Source organism: Mesoplodon mirus (genome assembly GCF_964341445.2).
Source record: "Mesoplodon mirus genome assembly, chromosome: 5".
NCBI classification, from domain to species: Eukaryota; Metazoa; Chordata; class Mammalia; order Artiodactyla; family Ziphiidae; genus Mesoplodon; species Mesoplodon mirus.
In genome coordinates this window covers 132,355,157-132,377,003 of record NC_138980.1, presented here as the reverse complement: position 1 = coordinate 132,377,003, position 21,847 = coordinate 132,355,157, and the positions used below count along the sequence as shown (strand labels likewise).

The 21,847-nt window shown below is 33.9% G+C and overlaps 1 protein-coding gene across 12 annotated transcripts in view; it reads right to left on the bottom strand.

Moving 5' to 3' along the window:
• The window catches only part of ADAMTS6 (ADAM metallopeptidase with thrombospondin type 1 motif 6), a 290,570-nt gene that overhangs the window by 137,209 nt on the left and 131,514 nt on the right, over window positions 1–21,847 (bottom strand). For all 12 annotated transcript variants that reach the window (XR_014294256.1, XR_014294257.1, XM_082623510.1 and 9 more), the window contains one exon: window positions 21,019–21,124. Coding sequence is in view for 10 of the 12 variants with exons in the window: in XM_082623510.1 (XP_082479636.1) it covers window positions 21,019–21,124 (106 nt within the window). In the remaining 2 variants the exon portion in view is untranslated. The remainder of the gene's footprint in view (window positions 1–21,018; window positions 21,125–21,847) is intronic.

Sequence of the window (21,847 nt, the reverse complement as noted above, 5' to 3'; positions counted from 1 at the left end):
CATGCATGGTATTTTTATTACTAGTTTGGGTAAATAACAATGGCACTGTACAGCTCTAAAGCTTAATCAACTGACAGAGTAAAATGTTTGTCATGTTCCATAGACTAAAAATGTTTCCATACAAGAAAAAAATGAGTTCATTTGCTTTTTCCAAAGGGTAAAAAACTTTAAAAGAACCACAACATTCATTTTAGAGTTCATTTTAGAGTTAGACCTTACAATACAAACATTCTTCATTCATTCATTCATCCATTAACAATTATTGACAGAATGCCTATTACCTCACATTAAAGGTCTATTTACCTCAGTCCCCATTACCGAATACATCATGTCTGTCTTTAAATAAAAAATGGCAAGACATGCTGAAATACAGTTAAAAGGGACCAAACAAGCATTAAAACTAGGCTGAGATATTATGCAAATTTTGGAATTAACAGAGAGGGAATTGAAAATAATTATAATTAATATGTTAAGGGATCTAATGGAAAAAGTAGACGATATAGAAGAAAAGATAGGTAATATAGGCATAAAAATGAAAACTAAGAATCGAAAGGAAATACTAGAAATCAAAGACAGTACAACAGAAATGTAGAATACCTTTGATGATCTCATCAGTAGACTGGACTCACTGAGGAAAGAAAACAGTGAGCTTGATGACAGTTCAATAGAACCTTTCCAAATTGAAATGCAGAGAGAAAAAAGAGTGAAAAAGAACCCTCACACACAACAAAACAGATTAAAACATCCATGAACTCTGGAACAATATCTGAAGGTATAACATATATGTAATGTGAATACCGGAGACAGAATAAAGAAAGAATGGAGCAGAATAAATGTTTGAAGTAATGGCCACGCATTTTCCAAAATAAACAACAGACACCAACCACAGACCCAGGAAGTTCAGAGAATACCAAACAGGATAAATACCAAAAAAATCTATACCTATGCATATTGACTCAAACTACAGAGGACAAAAGACACAAAGAAAATCTTAATAGAAGCCAGAGAGAAAAACAGAACAAAACAAAACAAAAAAAACCTTACTTCTAGAGGAACAAGGGTAGGAATAACAGCAATTTCTGATCAGACACCATGCAAATTCTATATCCAGTAAAATTATTCTTCAAAAGCTCTGAAGGATAAATAAATACTTTCTCAAACAAACAAAAACTGAGGAAAGTTATTATAAACCGACCTGTACTGAAAGAAATGTTAAAAGAAGTTCTTCAGGGAAAAGGAAAATTATATAGGTCAGAAACTTGGATCTACATAAATAAAGGAAAGGCATCAGAAAAGAAATAAATAAAGCAAAAATAAAATCTATTTTTCTTATTCTGAATAATACAAAAGACAACTGTTTCCTAAAAGTAATAATAATAGTAACAATATATTGGTGATTATAGAAAACGGTTAAATGAAATGAAGTACAGCACTGTCATAAGAGATTGGAATGAGGAACTGAAAGTATGCTGCTATAAGGTAACTACCTGCACTACACATGAGGGAGGGCACTGTTATTTGAAGGGGGACTTAGATTAGTTATAATCTATATAAACATATATGTATCTATGTATATATATTATTAAATATATTTTATATTAAAATTTTATGCTAAAACTCAAGAGAAACAATTAAAATTTTAAAAAGAAGTATAATTGATAAGTTATGAGAAGAGATAAAACGGAATCATATAAAATGTTCAATTAAAACCAGAGAAAGGAGAAAAAGAGAAGGAAAACAAAGAGTGCAACAAAGAGAAAAGTTACAAAAATGGTAGATATTAATTCAACTATATCAATAATCAATTTAAATATAAATGGTCTAAATACATCAATTAAAAGACAGCAATTACCAGAGTGAATAGAAATATAAGAACCAACTGTATGTCGAACATAAGAAATTCATTATAAATATAATGACCCAGCTAAGTTAAAAGTAAGGGATGGATAGAAAATGATATACCATGCTAACATGAATCAAAAGAAAGCTGGGGTAGCTATATTAATTTTAGACAAAGCACACTTCAGAAAAGGGAAAATTCTCAGGATGAAGAATGATATTACATAATAATATAGAGGTCAATACTCCAAGGAGACAATTAGAGTGTAGGCATTTAACAATAGTATCAAAACATTTGAGTCAAAAACTGATAGAAAAGCATGCGGCAATAAACAAATCCACCATTACAATTGGAGACCTCCACACCCCTTTTTCAATAATTGATAGATCAAGCAGGAAAAAAAAAATCAGTAAAGATACAGTTGACCTGAACAGCACTATCAATCAATTTGATCCAAATGACATTTATAGAACACTACATGCAAAAACTGCAGAATACACATTCTTCTCAAGCTTGCATAGAATATTCACCAAGATAGACCACACTATAGGTCATAAAAGACACCTTAACAGATTTAAAAGAATAGGAATCATACAAAATACGTTCTTCAACCACAATGGAATTAAACTAGAAATGAATAACATAAAGATAGTTGGAAACTCTCAAAATATTTGGAGATTAAAGAACACTTGTAAATAATGCATGTCCCAAAGAAGATATTTCAAGAGAAATTTTAAAAGTATTTTGAACCAAATGACAATGAAAATACAGCTTATCAAAATTTGTAGGATGCAGCAAAAGCAGTGCTTAGAAAGAAATCTATAGCATTAAATGCATATATTAAAAAAGACATAAAATCATACATCTAAGCTTCCACCTAGGAAACCAGAGAAAGACCAATTTAAGCCTAAAAGAAGAAGAGAAGTAATAAAAGTGAGAGCAGAAATCAAAGAAATTAAAACAGAAAAAAAAAGAGAAACCAAAGCTGATTCTTTGAAAAGATCAATAAAATTGATAAATCTCTAGTAAAGATAACCAACTAAGACAGAGAGAAGACACAGATTACCAGTATCAGAAATATGGGTTATCACTACTGATTCCTTAGACATAGAAAAACAATAATAAAGAAATAATATGAACAACTCTAAGTCAACAAATTTGATGACTTAACTGAGATGGTCCAATCCCTTAAAAGACACAAACTACCAAAACTCACACAGTTTATAAAGAAATTAAATAATTATTAACCTTCCAAATTAGAAAATACCAGGCTCAGATGATGTCACAGGTGAATTGTATTAAACATTTAAGGAAGATACTGTACCAATTCTCCACAATATTTTCTAGAAAATGGAAGCAGAGGAAGCACTTCCTAACTCTTTCTGGGAAGCCAGCATTATACAAGAAAGGAAAATAAAGACCAATATCTCTCATGCAACAATCCTCAACAAAATATTAGCAAATCAAATCCAACAACGTATTGGGTTGGCAAAAAAGTTCAGGTTTTTCCATTAAGATGTTACAGAAAAACCAGAATGAACTTTTTGGCCAACCCAATACAGAAAGAACTATACATTATGACCATGTGGGATTTATTTCAGGTATTCAAGGCTGGTTAAACATTCAAAAATCAACCAATGTATTCCATCACATCAACAGGGTAAAGATGAAAAACAGCATATAATCCAAAAATTGATGCATAAAAGCCATTTGACAAAAATCCAACTCCCATTTGTACTAAAACTCTCAGCAAGCAAGGAATAGAAGGCAACTTGCTTAACTTGATCAATAATATCTAGAAAAAATCCCAACAAGAGAAACCACTTCAATGAGAAGCCCGCACACCACAATGAAGAGGAGCCCCTGATCGCCGCAACTAGAGAAAGCCCGTGGGCAGCAACGAAGACCCAACGCAGCCAAAAATAATTAAAAAAAAAAAAAAAGAATGTAAGGATAGTTCAACATTAAGAAATCTATTATTTATATCACTATACATCAACAAATATGTATTAACCCCATATTTATAAATTAAAGAAAAAATAATGGGAAACTCATAGTGTGAGGCAGGCACTATTCTAAATACTTTATATATAATAACTCCATAATTTATCACAATTTCTCATTTTGCAGCTATGGAAAACAAGACACAGAATAACTTGCTCAAGGTCATAAAGCTGGTAAGCAGCAGATCACAGGTTTGAATTCAGGCAGTTTTATCTCAGCAGATACCAAAAAAAAAACAACAAGATAAAATTAAATACTCATTAGTAATTTACATAAAAATAAGTTGAAAAAATAGAAATAAGATTTAATCATGTCTAATGATAAAACATAAGAATTATATCTACTAAAATCAAGACTGAGACTGAGATACCCTCTATTACTAATTATGTCCAAGATCTTATTGGCTACCCTAGCCAAAACAAGATAGATAAATAAATAAATCTAGAGGTGCAAATATTGGAAAGAGCCAAAACATGAATTATTTAGAGAAATTACAATTGACTGCAGAGAAAATTCAAAAGACTCACTGCTAAAACTAATAAAAACGTTTAAGTGGCCAGATATAAGATCAACATTAAGAAAAATTAATGACTTTTCTGGATTCAACAATAATGATTAGAAAATATAATGAAAAAGGATCCTGTTTACAAGTTAGCAATAACAAATAATCCTAGAAATTTTAAAAAAAGGAATAAGACCCTATGAAGAAATAACAAATCTAAACCAATGGATATAATAAACACCTTAATAAATGGAGAGAAATACAGTCATCCTTCAGTACCCACAGGGAACTGCTTCCAGGACCCACTCACAGATACCAAAATTCATGAATGCTCTCATGGAGCATGAGATGAATGCTCATGAATATATGTCCCTTATATTAAATGGCATAGTATTCACACATAACCTATGTACATCTTCCCATATATTTTAAATCATCTCTGGATTATTTATAAAACCTAATACAATGTAAATGCTATGTAAATAGTTGCCACTGTGCAGCAAATTCAAATTTTGCTTTTTGGAACTTTCTGGATTTTTTTTGCCAAATATTTTCCATCTATACTTGGTGCAATCCACAGATGTGGAACCCATGGATACAGAGGGCTGACTGTATTATGTTCCTTTTTATAAATTCAATGAACTACCATCAAAATTCCTATACACATTTTTATGGAAACTTAAAAACATCTCTCATGTTTATTTGGGAAAGAAATGTACAAAAATGGTGAAAAAATCTTGAAAATGCAAAACAGTGTCAAATATAATGAAGCTACAGTAACTAAAACAGAAGAGACAAACACAGATTTCAAATACAAGTTGTCAAATACATTATGAAACTGCAGTGATTAAAATGGAATAGACAAATACATAAAAGGTACAAAGTGGGGTTCATAACAGCCTCATGGATATAAAGAAATACAATATTAAATTTAAAAAGCAAAGCATATAGGAAGATATCATTTTTATAAAAAAACACATTTATATGTGTGAATGTACAGATTGGAAATCTATGTGTCAAATTTGACAGTCTGAGGAAGATGGCATCGTAGGAGAAAGGGGTAAATGGCAATTTTTGCTTTTCATTAGGTATAAAAGTTATCATACATGTATGACATATAAAACTACATACATAAATATATGTTACATACTTATAGAGTAATTACAAGAAATAACGTATTATGTATTTAGTGCTTAATACAAATATCAGATAAAATTGAAACAACATATTAAAATATTAGTGCTAAGATTAAAAAGTAATATTGTAGAGCTTTCTCCCACTTCAGACATTGCATAACCTATCAGTCTACTCCAAGCATAACTAGGCATATACTCAATCACTGTGTTCAAAATTTGATTTTAATTTAGATACTCCTAAATCTATTAGACCTAACATTTAAATTACAGACATTTCTCATGCTTGATGAAACACAAAAGGGAATATTGCTGTAAAAATTTTTAAATTCAATATTTCCTTTATCAATTCCCCATGTTTAAAAAATGATTTTACATATTATATTACTTTAATTTAACATGTTTCAGATTTTTTTATATAAGCTCAGAATTCAATATCCACGGTAGCAACAAAAGGTAAGTATGACATTAATTCAAAAGATACAGAGATTTAATTGTCAAGTTGCACCCCTTTTGGATTTAGTATTCAAAGGCCTATGGTTCCACAGATAAAAACTGAGTATATGGTGGAAACTGGGAATGCAAAAATAAGTAATGATCCTTACTCTCAAGGAGAGAGGAGTTAAAAGAGCAGAGGGCTCCTAACTATCTTAAATGTATTTATATTTTCATGCTGAATCACCTCTTAATATAATAATTTCATAAGTCTACTACTGTGAAAAAAACTAAATATAATTTATCTGTCCTAAAATTGTATCTTTTAAAATTTAGACTTCTTAATTCAACTATCATGTCTAAATACTTATTAACTTTACCATCTTGCCAATAAGCTTTATTATGTGCACAATTCCTTAGTGATAGTTATTCTATAATAACAGTTATAAAAAACAGCAGTTGGGACATACGGCAATTCTTAAACTTTAAATTATTACTAGGTTTAATGTATGCAGATCTGAGCCCTCTGCTCTTTTTACTTTATGCCAGTTCTCTGGGGCTCTACCATTATGAATAACGGCTAAATTTATACATTCGGCCCACAACTTTCTTAATAATTTTAGCCTTGTAATTGTCTTCTGTACATTTCCATTTAGATGTTCTACAGGCATCTCAACCTAAACCTATAAAAAACTGAACTCATTACTCCTTTACTTAAACAGGTTCCACCTTTGAGTGGGTCGTTCTGATGAGTCTACAGTCTCACTCACTAAGGTAGAAAGATGAGAGTAATACTCAGATGTCCCTCTCTCATCACTCACAGTTAACCAAGTATCAAACCTTGCTAATTTTATCTCTTCAACATGTCTTTAATCCATCCAAATGCCACTACCCAAGTTGCAGCCCGCATTATCTACAACGTATACAGCAGAAAGGTTTTGGAGCCATCCTAGAGCCAGAGAGCTTGCTTTCAACCCTGGCTTAACCACTTAATCTGTCTCAGTTAATTCACCTGTATAATGGGTAAAATATGTATTATTGTGTGTACTCACTGTGTTTAACACACTTCTAGAACAACTGCAATCCTCCCCACCCCCCAAATAATATTTGTAGTATTAACTTGGACAAATGCAACAGCATGGTTTCCTATGTGAAAGTCATATCCCATACAGCTTCCAGAGTGACCTATCTAAAATAAAAATCTTATCATGCTATTTCTGTTCAGAATTACTGACTTTCCACTGTTCTAAGACATAATATGCAAGCTTGTTATTATATACATAAGGCAATCTATCATCTACTTTTTGTCCACCTCAACAGTTTCATTTCACAAGTTCTTGGTTAGGCATTTCAACACCCAGCATCATTAAACTCCATATAATTATCATGATGCATCATATTCTTTGATATTTCAGGTGCCATGGCTCAAAAACAAAAACAAACAAAAAACCCCCCCAAAAACCTGCAAATGGAGAATTTCAATCCAATGTAAATATCCTTCAAAAGTGAAGGTAAAATTTTAAAATTTCAGACAAATAAAAGGTAAGAGAATAAGTTGCCAGGAAAATTGCACTATGAGAAATACTAACGGAAGTTTTTCAGGTATAAGGAACATAATAGATGAAAATGTGGATCTATTTACATCAAGGAATGAAAAAAGTACCTGAAATGGTAAATGTATGTGTACTTATAAAATATATTGTTTCTTATTTTTAAATTTTGGTAAAAGATAATTGACCTTCTAAAGCAAAAATAATACAAGGGGGCCTCCCTGGTGGCGCAGTGGTTGAGAGTCCGCCTGCCGATGCAGGGGATACGGGTTCGTGCCCCGGTCTGGGAGGATCCCATATGCCGCGGAGCGGCTGGGCCCGTGAGCCGTGGCCGCTGGGCCTGTGCGTCCGGAGCCTGTGCTCCGCAACGGGAGAGGCCACAACAGTGAGAGGCCCGCATACCGCAAAAAGAAAAAAAAATAAAAAAAATAAAAAAAAAATAATAACAAGGTCTTATAGGATTTATAATATATAAAGAAGTAGAAATCTATGACAACAATAAACAAAGGATGAGAGGGAGGAAAAGGAAATAAAGTATCTTATAGGTGAATTACAGAAATTTTATTTAAAAATAAACTGTGATAAAGATCCAAATTGTAAACTATAGAGCAACCACTAAAAAATAAATAAATAAACCAAGGAGGTATAGCTAATAATTCAATAGTAAAGATTAAATAACACATTTTAAAAATATTTAGTTAATTAATAAAGAAAAAGTGCAACAAAAATAGATAGGAAAAACTAGAAAACAAGCAACAAGATTAATGACCAAAACCCAGCTGTATCAAAAATTACATTAAATGTAAGTGGACAAAACAATATAGTTAAAAGATAGAAACTGTCAGACTGGATTTAAAAGAGCAAAACCCAAGTTGCCCCAAAGAAGTCCACTTTAAATATAAAGACATAGGGGGACTTCCCTGGTGGTCCAGTGGTCAAGGATCCACCTGTCAATGCAGGGACATGCATTCGATTCCTGGTCAGGGAACTAAGATTCCCCATGCTGCGTGGCAACTAAGCCCATGTGTCCCAACTACTGAGCTCGCGTGCCTCAACTAGAAAGCCTGTGTACTGAAAACTACAGAGCCCACGCACTCTGGAACCTGTGCACCACAACTGCAGAGCCCACGCACCCTGGAGCCTGTACACCACAACTAGGTAAGAGAAAACCCGCATGCCACACTAGAGAAAAGCCCGCATGCCACAACGAAAGTTCCCGCATGCCTCAACAAAGATCCTGAGTGCCGCAGCTAAGACCTGATGCAGCCAAAAAGAAATAAATTAATTTAAAAAATAAATAAAATATTTAAAAACACACACATTAAAAGAAGGCATAAGTAAGTTCATAGTAAAAGGATTTAAATATATACATACATATATATATTCCATGTAAACTGTATTAATGAGATAAAATAGATTTCAGAACAAGTAATACTACTAAGTATAAAAAGGGATATTTCATAATGTTAAAAGGTTGATTCATCAAGAAGACATAATAATACTAAATGTGAATGCACTTAATTAGAAAACCTCAAAATACATGACGTGAAACTGACAAAAATGAAAGAAGAAACAGACAAACCTACATATACATTTGGAGATTTCAACACTTCTCTATTAGTAATTGATAGATCAGCTGTAAAGAAAAGCTGTAAAACTATAGAACACTTGAACAATTAAGAAAATCAATGAAATCAAAATCTGTTTTTCTTTTAAGAAAACAGTAGAATTAATAAACCTTTAGCTGTATTGATCAAGAAAAAAAGGATAAGAGACATTAGCAAGATGGCAAAATAAGTAATTCCTGACTTGGTTCCCTTCATCAAAGAGAGCAGCTAGCAAATATCAGTAGATAAGATGCCTTTGTGAAGAACCCAGAACCCAGGGATGAGTTAGAAGCACCCACTTGAACCAAAACAAAACACAAAACAAAACAAAAACAAGAAAAAAAAAACAAGAAAAACCACATTAGACAAGTAATAGGGGGACTTCTCTGGTGGCGTAGCGGTTAAGAATCCTCCTGCCAATGCAGGCGACACAGGTTTGATCCCTGGTCCGGGAAGATCCCACGTGCCACACAGCAACCAAGCCCATGTGCCACAACTACTGAGCCTGCGCTCTAGAGCCCATGAGCCACAACTACTGAGCCCACGTGCCACAACTGCTGAAGCCTGCATACCTAGAGCCTGTGTTCTGCAACAAGAGAAGCCACTGCAATGAGAAGCCTGAGCACCACATTGAAGAGTAGCCCCCGCTCACTGCAACCAGAGAAAGCCCACGTGCAGCAATGAAGATCCAACGCAGCCAAAAATAAAATAAATAAAATACATAAATGTATAAAAAAAAACAAAAGAAAGAAAAGAAAAGAAAGGTAATAGGAACAGTTTCACTTTGACTGCATTGTCCCTCTCCCAAGGCAGCATATCACTGCACCAAGTGGATCTCCCTGGGCCTACAGTTACACCAGTGGAAAAAGGAAATCTCAAGGTGGCCATCAAGTTTCCCCAGCATTCCAGAACACATACCAGGAGAACCACTTAGATACTGCCTCATGGGGATCACTTTGGGAATCAGATAAAGATGGGAGAAGGGAATCAGATAAAGATGGGAAAAGGGAGCATGAGGCTCACAGCAATGAACACTTTGCATTCTTGCTAATGGTGGCACCTGAGCAGAGATTCCAGTGGCTCTGCTCATCGGCAGAGTTGAACTGGTGTCCGTTTCTGGCTGGGCAACTTGCTTGGTAGTTTTTCCAGGTTTGCATCCCTTGCTATTGACCTCTCTCAGCCATGGACCCATTCTAGAGCCCCACACAGGAAAATAAGTCATTAGTCCTGCCCAATTGCTGACCAGAGCCTCCATCCCTACTCAACCAGGAAGTCTGGCCAGTGATGCCAGGTAGCTATGCAGCACATCTGACATTCAGCCATGACAAAGAAGCATATCAGTAGCTCAACACAACTGCTGCAAAAGGCTGGAAGAGGAGATAGTTTCCTCAAACGCATAGGCACCAGTGCAAAGATACAAAGATCACACAGAATCAGGTAAACTTTCAGGATCAAAGGAGACTAATAAGCTCCAGTGACTAACCCCAAAGAAATACAGATCTATGAACTATGTGAAAAAGAATCAGAATAACTCTCTTAAAGAAATTCAGTGAACTGTAAGAAAACACAGATAACTCTAAAAAAGAGACCATTAAAAAACACACATGGGCTTCCCTGGTGGCAAAGTGGTTGAGAGTCTGCCTGCCGATGCAGGGGTCACGGGTTCGTGCCCTGGTCCGGGAAGATCCCACATGCCATGGAGCGGCTGGGCCCATGAGCCATGGCCGCTGAGCCTGCGCGTCCGGAGCCTGTGCTCCGCAATGGGAGAGGCCACAACAGTGAGAGGCCTGCATACCACAAAAAAAACAAAACAAAACAAAGCACACACACACAGAAATGCTGCAGCTGAAGAATAAAATGACTGAACTGAAGAATTAGTAGAGAGCTTCAACAACGGACTTGAAAAACAGAAGAAAAAAATCAGTGAACTGGAAGAAAAGTCAATTGAAGTTATCCCATCAGAGAAGCAAACAAAAAGGAATGAAAAACAGGGAAGACAGCCTATGTGAATTATGCAATATCATTAAGAGAAACTATGCATTATTAGAGAAAGAGAAGGGAGAAGAATGGGGCAGAAAGCTTATTTATAGAAAGCAGCAAGGGAAAAAAATTACTCACACACAAAGGAACACCCCCATATTCTATCAGCAGACTTCTCAGCAGAAACCTTGCAACCAGGAGAGAATGAGCTATATTTAAAGTGTTAGAAGAAAAAAACTGTCAACCAAGAACACAACAAAGGACAACTGGCAAATTTGTCCTTTAGAAATGAAGGAGAGATAAAGACTTTCTCAGATCAAAAAAGCTGAGGGAGTTCATCACCACTACACCTGCCTTACAAGAAATGCTGAAAGAAGTTCTTCAAGTTGAAACGAAAGGATGCTAATAAGTAACACAAAAACATAAGAACATATAAAACATACTGGTAAAGGCAAGTATATTGTCAAATTCAAAATATTCCAATATTGTAATACGGTAATGTGTTAATCACTTAACTCTAGCATAAAGGTTAAAGAACACATAAAATATAATTATAAAAATCTATAGCTACAATAATTTGCTAATCAATCACAATATAAAAGATGTAAATTGTGATGTCTAAAATATAAAATATTGGGAGGAATAAAAAGGTAGAATTTTTTATGCACTCAAAGTTAAGCTGTCATCAGCTTACAATAAAATGTTATATCTGTAATATGTTTTATGTAAGGCTTGTGGTTACCACAAAGCAAAAACCTACAGGAGATATACAAAATAAAGAGAAGGGAATCAAAGCATACCATCACAGAAAATCATCATTCACAAAGGAAGACAGCAAGAAAGGAAAAAAGAAACAAAAGAATTACAAAACAGCCAATAAAACAATTAATAAGATGGCATTATTAAGTCCTTACCTATCAATAATTACTTCAAATGTAAATGGCTTAAATTCTCCAATCAAAAGACACAGAGTGGCTAAATGGATTAAAAAAAAAAAAAGACAACCACATGCTGCCTACAAGAGACTTAACTCAGCCTTAAAGGAAACAAATAGGCTCAAAATGAAAGGGTGGAAAAAGATATTCAATGCAAATGTAAACCAAAATAGAACAGGAGTAGCTACACTTATAACAGGCAAAATAGACTTTAACTCAAAAACTAATATAAGACGAAGTAGGTCAAATATTATAATAAAGGGGTCAATTCATCAAGAGAATATAACAATTGCAAAGATTTTATGCACCTAACATAACAAGTACCTAAATATATAAAGCAAATTAAAAAAGAAATTAATAAAATAATAATTGATGGGGATTACAATATCCTCACTTTCAATAATGGATAGATCACTCAAAAAAATCAAGAAACATTGGACTTGAATCACACTTTAGTTCAAATGGTCTTAAAAGACATATACAGATCATTCTATCCAACAGTAAAGGAATATGCATTCTTCTCAAGGTTACACAGAACATTCTCCAGGATAGATCACATAATAGGTCACAATACAAGTCTTAACAAATTTAAGAAGATTGAGATAATTTCCAGTATCTTTTCTGACCACAATAGTATAGAACTGAAGTCAACAACATGATAAAGCAAGAAAATTCACAAATACATAGAAATTACACAACATACTGCTGGTCAAAGAAGAAACCAATGTGACAAAGCGAGGGAGAGGTATGGACGTGTATACACTGCCGAACGTGGGGTAGATAGATGGTGGGAGGCAGCTGCGTAGTGCAGGGGGATCAGCTCGGCACTTTGTGACCGCCTGGAGGGGTGGGATGGGGAAGGTGCGGGGGGACGCGGGAGGGAAGGGATATGGGAACAGATGTATAATGTATGGCTGATTCACTTTGTTTTAAAGCAGAAACTAAAAAAAAAAAAGAAAAAGAAAAAAGAAACCAAAAGAATAATCAAAACTATCTTGAGACTAATGTAAATGGAAACACAATATACCAAAACTTAAGGGATGCTGCAAAAGCAATTTTAAGAGGGAATTTTAGGGCCTCCCTGGTGGCGCAGTGGTTGAGAGTCCGCCTGCCGATGCAGGGGATACGGGTTCATGCCCCGGTCTGGGAGGATCCCATGTGCCGCGGAGCGGCTGGGCCCGTGAGCCATGGCCGCTGGGCCTGAGCGTCCGGAGCCTGTGCTCCACAACGGGGGAGGCCACAACAGTGAGAGGCCCGCATACCGCAAAAAAAAAAAAAGAGGGAATTTTATAGCAATAAATGCCTACATTAAAAAATTCAAATAAATAGGCATCTAAATAAGAAAGGAAGAAGTAAAATTGTCCCTCTTTGCAGATGTTATGGTCTTGTATACAGAAAAACCTAAAGACGCCACATAAAAAATTTTAGAATAAATGAATTTAATAAAATACAGGACACAAAATCAAAATGCAAAAATCCGTTGTGTTTCTGTATACTAACAATGAATAAGCTGAAAAAAAAGAAAAAACAAAGAAAACAATCTCATTTACAATAGGATAAAAAATATTAAGGAATAAATTTAGCCAAGGACAGGAAAGATCTCTACACTGAAAGCTATAAGACATTTATAAAAGACACAAATAAGTGAAAAGATAGTCCATGTAAATGGACAGGGTGAGTTAACACTGTTAAAATGTTCATACTACCTAAACCATCTAGTATAGATTGAATGCAATTCATATCAAAATTTCAATGACATTTTTTATAGAAACAGAAGAACAATCCTAAAATTTGTATGGAACTACAAAACACACCAAATAGCTTAAGCAATCTTGAGAAAGAACAAAGATTGAGTTATGACTATTCCTGATTTCAAACTATACTACAAAGCTACAATAATCAAAACAGTATGGTACTCGCATAAAAACAGACACATAGCCCCAATAGAACAGAATGGGGAGTCCATAAAAAAACAGCCACACATATATTGTCAACTAATATTTGAAAAGGGAGCTAAGCATAGTCAATGAGAAAAGGATAGTCTCTTCAATAAATGATGTTGGGAAAACTGGACATTACCATGCAAAAAAAAAAATAAAAGAAAGAAATTGGACCCCTATCTTACACAACTCACAAGAATTAACTTAAAATAGATTAAAGACTTAAATGTAAGCCCAGAAACTATAAAATTTCTAGAAGAAAACATAGGGGAGAAGCTCCTTGACAGTGTCTTGGCAATGAGTTCTTGGATATGAAATCAAAAGCATAAGCAACAAAAGCAAGAATAAACAAAGTTGGACTACATCAAACTAAAAAGCTTCTACAAAGCAAAAGGAGCAATCAACAAAATGAAAAGGCAACCTATGGAATGGAAGAAAATATTTGCAAACCACACAACTGATAAGGGGTTAAAATCCAAAATATAAAGGAACTCATACAACTCAATAGCCAAAACAAACAAACAATCTGATTTTAAAATGGGCAAAGGACCTGAGTAGAAATTATTCTAAAGAAGACATATAGATGACCAACAAGTACTTGAAAAGGTGCTCACATCACTAATCATCTGGTAAATGAAAAGCAAAACCACGATGAGATATAATCTTATACCTGTTAGAATGGCTAATAAGAGACTTCAAGTGCTGGCAAGGATGTGGAGAAAAGGGAACTATTGTGCACTGTTGGTGGGAATGACAATTGGTACAGTCACTATGGAAAATAGTATAAAGGTTTCTCAAAAAAATTAAAAATAGAACTACCATATGATCCAGCAATCCCACTTCTGCTTATATAGCCAAAGGAAATAAAATTTCTATTTCAAATAGATATCTACACCCCCATGTTCACTGCAGCATTACTCACAATAGCCAAGATATGAAAACACCCTAAGTACCTACCAGTGGATGAATGGCTAAAGGAAATGTGATACACATACACCCCCACACATAGTGGAATACTATTCAATCATAAAAAAGAAGGAAATTCTGCCATTTCCTTCTGTACAGCAAAAGAAACAATCAACAAAATGAAAAGGTAAACTATGGAATGGAAGAAAATATTTGCAACATGGATGAACCTTGGGGACATTATGGTAAGTGAAATAGGTCAGATAAAGAGAAATATTGTATGATCTCACTTATATTTGGAATCTAAAAGCTGAACTCATAGAGAGTATATTGGTGGTTGTCAGGGGATCGGGGTCTGGAGGAAATGGGAAGATGTTGTTCAAAGTGTACAAACTTCCAGTTATAAGATGAATAAGTTCTTGGGGGGGCTCAGTAAAGCATGGTGACTATAGTTAATAATACTGTACTGTATACTTGAAAATTGCTCAGAGAATGAATCTTAAATGTTCTCACCACACACACAAAAAAAGGTAATTATATGATGTGTTGGATCTATTAACTAACCTTATCATGGTAATCATTTCGCAATATATACGTGTATCAAATCATCACGTTGTACCTCTTAAACTTATACAATGTTATATGTCAATTATATCTCAATAAAGCTGGAAAAAAAGGAGAAAACACAAATTACAAATATCAGGAATGAATGATGGAACATCATTATTTATATTATAGACATTAAAAAAGACAGTAAGAGAATATTAAGGATAACTATATAACAAAATTGACAATTTAGCTGAAATAGTCTAATACTTTGAAAGACATAATTAACCAAAAAAAGACTCAAAAGATTTAGATATGTTATCCTATATCTAATTTAAAAATTAAATTATTAATAATATTCTCACAAAGAAAATTCCAGGCTCAGATGGTTTCATTGGTGAAGTTTATCAAACGCTTAAGGACAAAATAATATCAACCTTATGTATACAAACTCTTCCAGAAAATAGAACATTTCCTAATTCAATTTATAAGACTAACTTTATTCTGATACCAAAACTAGTCAAAGACATTAAAAGAAAACTACAAACCAACAAATGTTTTTTAACAAATTGGGCTGAAATAACTGGATTTCATATGAGGAAAAAAGGGAACTTCCACCCTTACACCGTACAAAAAAAGTTAACTCAAAATGAATTATAGATCTTAATATAAAAGCTAAAAGTATAAAATTTAGACAAAAATATAGAAGAAAATCTTCAAAATCTTGAAGTAGGCAAAGATTTCTTAGGACATAAAAACACAAATCATAAAGGAAAAATTATAAATTAGACTTTATCAAAATTTTAAAATTCTGCTTTTCAGAAGACCTCATTAAAAAATGAATGGCAAGCAAAAGACTTGGAGAAAATATTCACATTATGTATACATGATAAAGACTTTTATCCAGAATATATTGAGTACTCTTACAGCTCAATAAAAATGAAACACCTCAGTTTTTTTTAATGGGAAAAGGATTTGAATAGACATTTAAGAAGATAATGAATAACAAGAACAAGAAAAGATGTTCATCATCACTAACATCATTATTTATCAGAAAATAATCAACTAATTAAAGACAAAATGAGATACCACTAAAACGTATAATAATGGCTAAATCAAAAAGATTTATAATAATAAATGTTGGCAAAGATCTGCAGTAACTAGAACTCTCATAGATTGCTAGTGGGACTGCAAAATGGTATACAGCCACTTTGAATTAGAGTTTTCTTGTTTATTATAAAGTGAAACTAACATATACCATACTACCAGCAGCACTACCCAAGAGAAATAAAAGCATATGTCCAGACAAATTCTTGTACATGGTTGTTCATAAAGATCTATTTATAATAGCTCCAAACTAGAAACAATCTAAAATGTGATGTGTGCTATTATGATATGGAATACTCTTCAGGGAAAAAAAGAACTATTGATACACACAACAACAACATGACTGAATCTCAAAACCACTGTGCTGAGGGAAGGAAGCTAGACACAAAAGAATACCCATGATATGAGTTCATTTAAATGAAACTATAGAAAAGATGAGTTTAATCTATAAAGATAAAAAGTAGATCTGTGGGGGCTTCCCTGGTGGCGCAGTGGTTGAGAGTCTGCCTGCCGATGCAGGGGACACGGGTTCATGCCCCGGTCTGGGAAGATCCCACATGCCGCGGAGCGGCTGGGCCCGTGAGCCATGGCCGCTGAGCCTGCGCGTCCGGAGCCTGTGCTCCGCAACGGGAGAGGCCACAACAGTGAGAGGCCCGCGTACCGCAAAAAAAAAAAAAAAAAAAAAAAAGTAGATCTGTGGTTGTCTGGGGCCAAGGAAAGGGGGAGGAGTGTGGAGACTGACTGTAAAAGGGAACAAAGGGACTTTCTCAGGCAATGTAAATGTTGGTAGCTTGATTGCGGTGGTGGGTACATGGTTATACACATTTGTCAAAATTTCTCAAACTGTACACAAAATGGATGCATATTTATTGTATATAAATTATAACTAAATGTTTTAAAACTTACTCATGGGAAAGCAAACACTTCCAGAAAATAGAACACTTAACTCATTTTATGACTAACACTATTTCAATACCAAAACTAGACAAAGGCATTAAAGTGCCAACTACCTTGGTGTATGTTTATTATTAGCCTTCTGTCAAGAAAACACAGCACTTGTACACACTGTTATTTTTAAAATGGATAACCAACAAGGACCTACTATATAGCACAGGGAACTCTGCTCAATATTGTATAACAACCTAAATGGGAAAAGAATTTGAAAAAGAATAGCTATATGTATATGTATAACTGAATCACTTTGCTGTACACTTGAAACTATCACAACATTGTTAATCAACTATACTCCAATATAAAATAAAAAGTAAAAAAAATTTTTTTTAAGTCTCCATATATTGTACACCCACAAAAAAAAAAAGAAAAGAAAAAGAAAACAGCACTGATCAAGCATTTAAAGATACTTAGGTATTTGCAGCAGGAGAGGGGAAGTTTGGATAAAGAAAACAGTAATAATAGCTTCCTAACACAGTAACCTAATTTACAATTTTATCTTGAAGTCTTGCCACATTTCTCCTTCTTTAAAAACTTCATCTCCTAACCAATCTTCTATAAAAAGTATATCTCTACTGGTAAGACCAAACATTGAAAATGATTTCTAAAAGCAAGACTGATAAACCCCTGCAGCTTTCAATACAACTTTTGACAATTCTTTCAAAATTAGAGTAACAGTTCACTCAATCACTATTAATTAATAAATGAGTTAAGTCAAATCTAAAAGTTTTATTGTTCACTTATTGTGAAAAAAAGTCAGACACATATAATAGTAGAGAGAGCACCATAATGAACTCCCATCCACATGTCATCAACATTATAAAATTCAAAATGTTACTATTCTTGCTTTATCTTTCTCTTTTTTTCTCCTTTCTTTAACAAGCAAATCTCAGATGTCCTGCCATTTCAGTCACATATACTTCAATGTGCATCTCTAAAAAATATGGATTTTTAAAAAAGATTTCTTTTTAAGATTACTTATTTTTGTACAGCATGAATATATTAGCTAGCTTTCTCAATATACTACATACCTGGTTGAATTCTTGCCACCTGTCTTCAACATCATAATTTTTTTCAACTCCTGAAAACTATGGCAACTACATTATTAATAAAAAAATATTTCAAAGAATATTCTTTTCTATAAGATTTCATTAAGTGTTGATAGCTTATAGCCTTCATTAAAACTAGACTGTCATTTAAATATAGCATAAAGCTCAGTTTTTCATTTGACAAGGAAACTAATTTCTTGTTTGCATAAGGGAGTGAACAGAAATAAAAAGTGGTCACTAAAGCCTAGCCAAAGAAAAGAAGTCATCCACTGCTGTTTAAAATGGATATAATATCCCTACATAAGTATGCAATGGGTACAAAACCATATTCTACACAACCTAAAGATTGGTAGAAAGTGTTCGCATTCTAGTGACTCAGTAGAGGCACTTCTCACTAATTCATGGTCGAATATTTTTCACTGTAATTAATCTGGAGATATCACCACATCACTTAACATTCATTCTACTAAATGATAAAAATTACAAAAACCTTTCTTTTATACTCTATAGAGTATACAGCACATTATACTCTATTTGAAAAGTATACCTGATATATTTACCATGATTTGTGTTCAGGAAGAACAGAGAGCACTATATTTTAATGATGACGTGAGTTGTACTAGAGTTGACTTGCTAAATTCCTTAAAGCTAAACCCTAAGATCTTAAAAGCAAGTAAAAGGATTTTCATCCATGAATAAGACAGTGTGTTAAACATACCCTACCTAGTTGTCTGAGGACAAAGGGATAGGGGGATAGTGACATAGGAATCAACATGGAAAGAAAGTTAATTTTTAGGGCTTCAAATAACATTTTTGAATTGAAGCGTTTCTTCTGGCTTCCAATATAAAGCATTTTGTGAATTCCTCCCCCCCATTTTTAACACTCACATCATCAAAAAAGAATTAGCTATGAAATAAAGTTACACCAAGGCACATAAATCTTAAGAGGTATATTCTACTTCTCTTCTACATTTCTTCTACATAAGGTACAAACCATTCACCTTAGGAAGAATTAAAAGGAATTATCCATAAGTTCAACAAAAAAATCTAGGAAGCCTCAGAGTAGCTCAGTTAGAATCTTAATAAAAGATAAAAAGAGAGATAAACCCTCACCTTGCCTATTTAAGTACATATAAGAATGGGACTTATAATGCATACATCGACATTGACTAACTCATGGCTGCATGAGGTAACACTGCTCTCATACACACATTATTTATCCACTGCATGTTACTTGTCCTAACCTTTCAATTTAATTGAATCTAACAGAACCTATTAAATTCAGCCTTGTTGCATAAGATTATGACAGTAATTAATGAGTCAGATTTTTAAGTGAGTTGAAGATAAACTGCCTGGTTAAGAAGGCTTTTCCCTTTTGTTCCCCTGCTGTTTATTGAAATGGAAACTAGAATACCAATATTCTTGGGAATCCACTAAAAGTGTAATACTGACTTTTCCCTGTGTGAATTAAGTCAGGTTTGAAACTTGTTGGTTACTTGAATTCACACATAAATCAATACCAATTTGGTAAAATTTAAATTGCAATTTTCAAAATAATGCAACAGACTGACCCAATTTTACTCTCCCCTTTGGGGGAAAAAAAAAAGCTGAACTACAGATTTATCTCAGGAATGACCTCTGAGGCAAGTCATATAATAAACATTCATTTTATTTGTTCTTTTTTCCCCCATCCATTTTTCTACCAGAAGAAGCAGACTGTAAAATTTAAATCATATAAACATCAGAAGTTCTTACAAATAGGCTGCTTGTTTTAGTTTAAAATGTTTGACTATCCTTTTAAAGTTTTCAAACTTCTCTCCCTCCACATAAGCAAGCTTTTACATTTACTATTGCCTGTTATTTGAAATAAAGTAAGCGTTTTATCGCTATTGGGTGGTGGGTTGGGGGAGGGGGAAGTCATAGGATAGTTTTTGGCACAGATTTATTTAAAACAAATATTTAAAACTCCAGATCCTCCTGAAAAGTAGTGAGGATGATATCTCACTACTCTTGTAAATATCAGGGTTTTTTTTTTTTCCACTGACACACAAGTGCACCTGAAAATACAAGTTGCATAGCAGTGATAACACAAACCTAGAAAAGGCATGCTCACAGCTGTATGAAGAGTGAAAACTCAAAGTACACTTTATGGTAATGGTGTCAATGATGATTTTTAAATATATATGTATTGTCACTTGAGAAAAAGAAAGATCATTTAAACAATTTGACTGTGAGAAACTCGGTGTTGAGTGGACCACGGTAAAGCTAAATTGTTTCAAATGTACATAACAAAACTTAAGTGTGGTGCATTCACCACTCTGAGGACACTAGTCATTGAATCAGAAAGATTATTTAACAAGTCTCCAGTTCTTAAGATGATTTATCCCAATACCTTAAATGATAACATTCTCTATTGAAATCAGACAAAAAGGCAGTAAAATATGGTTGAGCATGGGCGTTCCACACAGTAGTTATGAGTTGCTCAAAAGAGTGGAGTTCTAAAATTTATTTTGATTTTCTTAAACTCACTCACTTGTGACCAATCTCATGTGCAATGGTAAAAGCTGAACCCAGGCCAATGTCTTCATTAATGCTGCAGCTCCTTTCAGGCTCACACATTCCAGCCACAGAGGCCAAGCCTGAATAAACAGAAGGAGACACAAAGGGTCAAGCCAAGGTGTTTCAGTCTTAAAAAGCCCATACTTATAAATGCCTGGATTCTTTTTAATAACCTCCATGCACAGAAGGAGCAGTTGGCAAAAGGTTAACTTTCTAGTCATTTGCAAAGTCACTGGGGGGAGTTTCACTTTGCCGGCTAGACATTAATATTTTTTGAACTGCAGTCAGTGCTGGAAAATGTCTAGACTAGGGGTTAGATTTATAAATTTTACTTCTGGTAACTTGGGACCACCTAGTAACTTGAGCCAGAAGAGGGAATTCAAGAAAGCATTTCTATTTTAACATTCTTCAGGCTGTAGAAAGCAAAATATATCCACATTATTTTTCTAAAAAGATCTGTTTAAGTTTAGTGGGTTCATAAAAATATACAAGCAACTTTTTAGTTACCAAAAAAAGGGAATCCCAAATGGTTTTTAAAAATGACATTTTTATAAAAACAAAAATGAATGATTCAAAACAGAAAAAGAATTGTTAAGATGGGAGGTTTTTGCATTTTTTTAATCTTCTGAAATTAGTCCTGCAAGTGATGCAACAATTTCTATAGGTATTTTAATGGGCGGAAAGTCATCCACACATTCAGCGTGGTTCTCCCCTCTCTCATCCCCCTTAAATGCATTAGCTTTAGTAATAAAGCAAAAACTATGGTGTTAATTCACTGATTCTAGTGAAATGTTATATTACTC